The sequence below is a fragment of the Dreissena polymorpha genome, chromosome 11 (genome assembly GCF_020536995.1).
Source record: "Dreissena polymorpha isolate Duluth1 chromosome 11, UMN_Dpol_1.0, whole genome shotgun sequence".
Taxonomy (NCBI): Eukaryota; Metazoa; Mollusca; class Bivalvia; order Myida; family Dreissenidae; genus Dreissena; species Dreissena polymorpha.
In genome coordinates, this window is record NC_068365.1 from 35,161,563 (window position 1) to 35,169,279 (window position 7,717).

General features: G+C 39.9%; 1 protein-coding gene across 1 annotated transcript; it reads right to left on the reverse strand.

Moving 5' to 3' along the window:
- Positions 1 to 2,072: 2,072 nt before the first annotated feature.
- Positions 2,073 to 3,587, reverse strand: LOC127849759 (uncharacterized). Its single transcript, XM_052382510.1, has 2 exons — positions 3,138 to 3,587; positions 2,073 to 2,999 (listed from the first exon to the last, which is right to left on the reverse strand). Exons 1-2 carry the CDS (start codon positions 3,585 to 3,587, stop codon positions 2,073 to 2,075), a joined length of 1,377 nt encoding a protein of 458 aa, XP_052238470.1.
- Between the last annotated feature and the right edge of the window lie 4,130 nt (positions 3,588 to 7,717).

Consider the following 7,717-nt stretch of genomic DNA (forward strand, 5'->3'; position numbering starts at 1 on the left):
GTCATTTTACCGTCCATAGCTAAGTAAAACAGGTTACAAATTCACATTTTATCAAAGAGCTAACATAAAGCAACGCTAATTTGCTAATGAATACACCATCTTCTTCAACGAAAGCGAATGTTTTCAAGGCTATTTCAGATTGTCTTAAAATGTTTTGATGTTGACATATTCTGGCCTTTCATGTTTTTGTATTAAATTTAACCTAAACATAGATATACTAGAAAAAGGACAATATAAACTTGGAATGTGAGCTATAATCCGTGTGTTCGATTTTGACGTGTAAGTCGCGTGTTGAGTAATACAGTGGTTACTGCGTAACACAGACGTCATCAGCCGAGTTCCCATAAGTCATCAGGTGTTTCGCCCCTTATCTCGGAACACCCTCTTGATGGCGGGGCAGCAGTGGTGATCAAGCACTGCTCGTCTGTGATGGCTTCCATGTCGTTTCATTGCGTCGTAGCAAGAGCCAACTAGACGCCCTCTCTGCCGCCTTGCCAAGGGCCCGTACATAGCTTTTCCTAGCGCTGCCTTTGATGCCCAAAGCTCCTAGCGCTTTCCACACAGATTGTGCAGGGAAGCCCCTACATCATACTTCTACAGGGAAGATCCAGGTTGTGTACCCTCTCTTCCTGCACATATCTGCCAGTTCCTGGTACTTTGACCGCTTCCTTTCATTTGCCTCATCAGTTCTTTCTTCTCAAGGGACAGTCAGTTCCAGGAGTATCATCTTCTTTGGAGCTGTTGACCAGATGACTAATTCAGGGCATAGGTTTGTTTGAACAACATCTGGGAATACAAGTTTCTGTTGGAGATCAACCTTCATCTCCCAGTGTCTGGCCTCTTGTAGCAGGTTTGTGTTCTGGCTACCCGTTGCCTTCTGTCCTTCCCTGACAAAGTTGATGTAACCTGGCCCTTTGGTGTTGATTTACCGCTCCTTCCTTCTTTCTCGCTCCAGGATGTCGGCAAGCACTCGCAGGACTTTGTCATGCCTCCATCTGTAACGACCTTGAGAGAGAGCAACAGGACAGGATGAGAGTACATGTGCTAGTGTCCCTCTCTGGCTGCATAGTGGACAGCATGGGTCGTCGCTAAGCATCCATCTTTAAAGGTTTGTTGGTGTTGGCAAAAGATCATATACTGATCTCAGTAAAAAGGACAGCTGGAGGGGTTCATACTGCCAAAGTTCACTCCATGTCAGCTTTCTCTCTGCGAGATTCCATCGACTCCAACAACCTTGTTGGTCCATCTGCACAGATCTTGCAGACCGATGGGTATCTTATGACCTTCTGATTTCCTGTTGTACCATGGAGCGACGTTCCTGGATGTCTGCCTTTTACCATCGGGGCTGTTGCCCATGCCCTATGTCTTCCCGACCTTTGTTGGTAGCTCCAACAATGACCTGGTGGTGCAGTCTACTCTCGGCTTGTTCAACTGCCATGCTTGCCGACCACTTCATCCCTGTTCGGATTTCTATTCCAGCTTTACTGATCTTCTGGTCTGCGGAGTCCCGTAGTGTTAGGAACATCCTTGCTTTTGCTACCTTGTATTCCTCTACTAGGGATGTCAGTGGCATCTGCAGCTTTGTACACCTTCCATATAGTCCTATGGAGCTGAACGATGGTGGCAGCCCTAGCCATCTTCTTATGTGCTTGATTACTGCCTGTTCGAGTTGCTCAACTAGACTCACTGGTATCTCGTTGACCATCAGTGGCCAAACAAGCCTTGGAAGTAGACCGTGCTGATAGATCCAGGACTTGAACTTCCCTGGTGGTTCTGCTCTGTCAATTCTCCGGAGACCTTCATCAAGCTGTTGCCGGATTCTTCCTTTGGAGCTCTTGTCTGAGAGTGTAGAATCAAACCATTTACCTAGGCACTTGATTGGGATATCTACCAATGATGGGATTTCCTCGCCTTGGATGAATAACTTGAACTGTGTCGTGACCTTTCCCTTCTTTACTACCAGACACCTGGGCTTCTTTGACTTAAAAACCATTTTTACCCATGTCACAGTCTTATCTAGGGCTTTCAGGATCCATCTAGCTTGGATATGGGTTTCTGTGGTGATGGTGAGATCATCCATGAATCATCTGTTTGCTGGTTAGACGGATGCCTGTGTTGGTAAGTGGCCCTCGTGTTTCTCTTTCCCCTACTCTCAGGATCATATTCATTCCCATTACAAAGCGAATCACGAAAATAGAACAGCCTGTGACTATACCCTTTTTGAGCGATGAAGATGTTGTGAAGCTCTTGCATGAGAACCTGAGGTGGATATTGCTGTAGTAGCTCCGTATGAGGCTTCTTGCATGCTCTGGTACATGGTAATGCTGTAGTGCTTCTTGGATAAGCTGGTGGGGGATGAAGCCATAGGCGTTGGCGAGGTCTAGCCACACAATCGTCAGGTTCATCTTGTTTATTCTAGCCTCGTAAAGCAGTTGAGTGAGGGCACTTGTGTGTTCAACACACCCTGAGAATCCAGGGATGCCAACCTTCTGTACTGATGTATCAATGTAGGTGTTGGTGGTCATGTATATGGAAAGCCGTCTTGCCAAGATAGAGAAAAATATCTTCCCTTCGACACTGAGAAGTGAGATGTTTCGAAATTGCTTGACATTCTTTAAGTGTTTCTTTTTAGGGGCAAAATAGACCTCTGCTGCCTGCCAGCATTCAGGAACCGAGCCTTTCTTCCATACAGCTCTAAGGAGGAGCCAACGTCTTCTCAGCAGCTTTGGGAATTTCTTGTATACCTTGTATGGAATACTACTTGGGCCAGGAGCAGAGCAGGCTCTTGCTTTATTGACAACATATCTGACTTCTTGGAGTGTTGGCTCTTTCAGGTCCAATGGGAACTGTGGGTGATCGGCAGGTGTTATCTTGTCACAGTCACCTAAAGGCTGGGCCCCTTCTGGGTTTGAGTGGACTTCTCTTAGGTACTGGGCTACTTCCTCCTGGTCACTTTGAAGGCTACCTCCCCTCTCTTCGCCAAGCAGAGTCTTGATGAACTTGTACGGGTTGGCGATGAAAGCTTACCTTTTCCTTGTTCATTCTCTACGTTTCCTCCGAAGTCGTTCTGCTGTTGTCAAGATTTTCAATCTAGATCTAAGCTCTTCTCTAAGCTTCGCCAGTCCCTTCCTTTCTACTTCATTGGCCTTCTTGTATCTCTTTATCAGGGAATTAAGCTCTTCCCTGACCTTCTTCTTTTCACGTTCCCTCCTGTTTGGGTAAGGAGCTGGTTTCGGCTGACTCTCCTTTTCATCAGTGCCGAATTGTTCAAGACCCAGTGAGTAGACTAGGGTGGTCAAGATGTTGATTTTCCTTTCTACCCTACCTTGGAGAGTGGTCTGAAGGATAATGTCAAGATCGTTGTCGAACATATCCCACTTCTTGTCATTGGTTCTTTGCCAAGATATCTTCTGGCGTTTGGTGATGTTGGGGACTTTCCTTCTGTCTTTTGTTGACCATTGGTCTGTGCTCTGTTCATTGGGAGTGACAGCCGGGCTTTCTCTAGCATTGGGGGGAAATATTGGGGATTCTTCTCCTATGAAATGGCTGAAGATTGGAGACTCTTCTGTCTTGTCTGTCTGAGTCATCAGCAGTTCATCCTCTGAACTGTTCCCAACTGCTTTTTCTGTCTCTGCTTAGGATTCCAAGGACTGCAATACTTCAGGCGAGCAACCACTTCCAGTTAGTGACTGGTGCTGAGAGACTTCTGGTACTGTGGTTGGCCACCGGACCAGTCTTCTCCCTCGTCTTATCAGGTAACCCTTTGCGTCGCCTCAATCTATCAGGTTGCTGACAGTTGCTCCTCGCCTGGTGAATCTTTAGCCCTCGAAAGTTTTTGCAGACTTTTCCGCATGCACAGGCCACTGTATCGGTCATTGCCCGTTGTTCTTTCCTTGTCGATTCCATTGTGTCCGTCCGGTTGGGTCCCTCATCCTCTCCCCCTCTCGGGAGACCCTGGGGGTGTTTTCCGTCATTTGTTGTTGTAGCTCGCGTTAGGTTGTTCCCATACAGGAACAGCCAGGTGGGGTGCGGGCCCACCTAGCACCTGTACTAGCAATATTTTGTTCTGTAAATAATTTCCCAAAGCGTTTGGACTTTTCATAATATGGCCTGTGTTTTATTTATATAATATACATATATATATATATATATATATATATATATATATATATATATATATATATATATATATATATATATATATATATAATATTTATATACATATATATCTTCTTATATTGCAAACCTGTTATAATGTTGCTTGCCATGGCTGATTTCAAAGGATTCAACAATAAAACCTACATTGATCAACGAAGTAGACCATTTCTCATTTCTTTACGAAGTTAAACAATTACTTTAAATAATGTTACTTTTGTTGATTATCATGTTCATTCTCTATTTACTACATCCATCAGCTTAATTAAATTTGTTATTATGAACAAATAATATTTTGATCAATTGAGATGTGTGATATTTGATTTATTTAAAAAAAACTTTGCATCAAAGTTCAGTACCGCTGCAAGATGAGGCATTCAGTTGATTTTGGGACTACGAATTTGGTGTGACATTTATGACAACCGCTTTAAACCCACAATGCGTACATTGACCGTTCCGAGGTCGTTAACTTAGCTTTAACCATTGTCGGGTATTTATTTTATAAAGGAGTGCAACTCTAGCTGCAGCTTTATGTTTAAACCTCTAGTGTATGCATTATATTGCATTGTTCAGGCAATATTCCCAAAAGACATGCAGCGATAATAACTCTCCCATTTTTGTTTCTGGAGTGAAACCATGTTCATAAAGCTGAAGAAATTGCAAAGAATTCCAAAAAAGTTGAATGCATTTCTCTTGTTTTTAATTTGCTTCTTGACAGCTATCCATATGTACATATTGTTTCATCTTTAATATTGTGTAAAGTAAGGCACTATATAATTCTTTCCGCAAACGTACTTTTTGAGTAATTGGAACTGCTTGTTATAAAACAAGAACTGTTGAAGACGTTTGGGTGATCCAGGTTTCGGTTTAAACCCCTTATGCTTTGCTAAGCATTTAACGCTCTAGCGCGGTGACACCAGTTTAGTTTGTTCGTACCTATTATTGGCATGGGCTTGTCCTGTGTATTCATGTATTATATTAAATAATTCAATTGTTTATAAAGCTAAATCGATATTTAAAAACATATTTAAACATGTTAATGTAAACAGTCCTTGCGAAATACTCTGTCACACTTAATAGAAAAAATACAAAATATTTCCTGTTTTGCGTATCGTCTGATGATTACTTTCGAGCATCAGACTTAGTCTGGATATGTACGTCAACATCCAAACAGAAGGATGCGTCGCGTTTAAGATATCAATCAATGCCGATGTCAAGATAAATCTTAGGGGTACGCCGTCGTTGTATCCACTATTATCCGCCATGCATGTATTGTTCTTGTTGTTTATAAATGAAATTCATGTACTCCTACGTAAAACATTCAATTTTGAAACGCTGCTGATGTTGCAATTACACGCACACCACAACTGGTACACACAAACGTATGCTGCGCTATTGCTAATTAACTTTTACGGATATAATGAACATAATTGTACCGTTTTAGCTCAGTTAACTAATTTTAATCATACACAAATTAACAGAGAGTTTTTGTTGAATTTGTATAGGAATGTTTATACAATTGGTAGACGTTGAAATTAAATTATTTGAAAGCCAACAACGCGTTATTGAATTTATGTTATTGCAAGCATATTTAAAAGTACTTATGCAGAAAGATGCACAGGCGTTCACCGTGATTATTTTCACAAAACTTTAGTTATTCGAACTAGGTATACAAATGTACGTTTATCAGGATGCAGGATCAACGGATTTTTTAGGGGTAAGCACACGGGCTAGAAATAATGTAACCATACCGTTAAGAATGTTTATTTTGCAAATTTCTCACGGTATTTAAGTACCTTTGCAAAACCTGAAGTGCATTAATAGACATAGTTTATTGCAGTTTGTTCCGATATCTTAAGATTAAAAAACAAATCAAAATCAATTCTTCTGAAATCGGTGCCAGTTTCACTTTAGGCGCTGCATTACTGCATGTATGAATGCAGTATAGGTCGATTTGTTTGCCAAAGCAGAGGCTTATCAAAGTAATTATGATGTATTTCACATTGTCATAAATAACAAAACTGTCTTGTATGCAATAGTTGAAAAGTTTAAGATAAATACATGTTTGAAAAAGTTATTTGAAATTTAGCACCACTTACCGTTGTGCTTACATCCACTTAAGTTAAATAAGGAACTCCTCAAAGTAACGTGATCCTGCACTTCGTTATTATACATAGATGCGTGTGGTGTTCATATTATACTTCAACTTACATTTTTTATTCAGTTTGAATGGCTTGTAAATATAAGCCGTCACAAAAAGCAAGCCTGCGTTTGCAATGGAAATAATAATTATAAGAAGCGCGTCCCATTTGTTATTGTCCTTTATCCTTTTATATTTACACTTGCATTTATAAGCAACTGTTATAAAACAGGTGTAGAGTCAGTATTTGTGTAAATCATCAATTTGTGTTTTTGTTTAATCGACATTAGTTTTATGTTACACTTATCGTTTTAAGTAAATTGTTTGTGAAATAGATAATTAACATGTGCTTGATCAGTAAGCCAACGCAAACATGAGCATGTTTGAACACTCTTAACCAACTCAAACATGAACATGTTTGAACACTGTACGTGCATTTCAGTTCAAGATGAGTACGAACAAAATACACGTTAAGAAGGACGCAGTATTCGTTGTGGTGTTTATGCAATCTAGACACTTCTTTTGCAGCAGTTTATTATTCGCGGAATTAAAACCATCCCGGAACCGTCCTGATAATGCTTTTGACGTAAATTATGCTTTACAATACTTGCAGTTTGCAATGTTCAAATTACATCGACGAAAACAACAGCAGTTTCGGACGTGATGTTTATCTGAACTGCACTAGAGAAAAAGCTTTGTTAATTCATGTGTAAACCTAAGATTCAATTTACAATTGTTCCATTCATTGCATTTCCTGTTATCGAGACATGCAAATCATAATTTATAAGCACAACTACATCTTTCAGCATTGTCCATCATATGAGAATACGAGTCTCTAAATAAACATATATTGCATGTGGTGTGTTGGTTTATCAAATGTCCAAAACTTGAAAAATATACTAATCATGTATTATAAAGCAAAGCTGTTTATTAATGTTACTAAATGTGCTTAAGTTGTTTTAAAAGTAAAATATGCAAATACTTGGCTTTTTTAAATGTGTGTTCATGTGTTCAATATAATTATATTGACTGGCTTTCCTTGATTAATTTTTTTCTTTTGGGCCAATGTTTATATTTAAATGCAAAGGCGGTCTGCCGATTCTGTCTGAACCTCCCAATTTAGAGTCATTACGATTTGTTAAACAGACTATAATATTTAATTTGATCTACTGTCCCGTATAGACAGGTGGTTAACCCAATACACGGTATCGATTAATTATATGAATTAATTTGATAATACTCTGTACAGTCGAAACAGATTATCCATAGGTCGTAAATATTTGTATTGACTACGTGCCCCTCACTCTCGATCGAGATTTATAAAACGTTTTGGCAAACCTCTAAATGGTAATGTGCCACTAGTAAACAATGGACGATATCAAAATGAAACTGACAATGTATTACAGTATCAGTGAAATGTTA

What these genes read in the sequence shown, in the direction of transcription:
- LOC127849759 (XM_052382510.1), bottom strand. Translation starts at nt 3,587, where the DNA reads ATGACTCAGACAGACAAGACAGAAGAGTCTCCAATCTTCAGCCATTTC. An exon ending in GATACAAGAAGGCCAATGAA is followed by an intron (nt 3,000 to 3,137) that starts GTAGAAAGGAAG and finishes AACCCGTACAAG; the next exon opens with TTCATCAAGACTCTGCTTGG.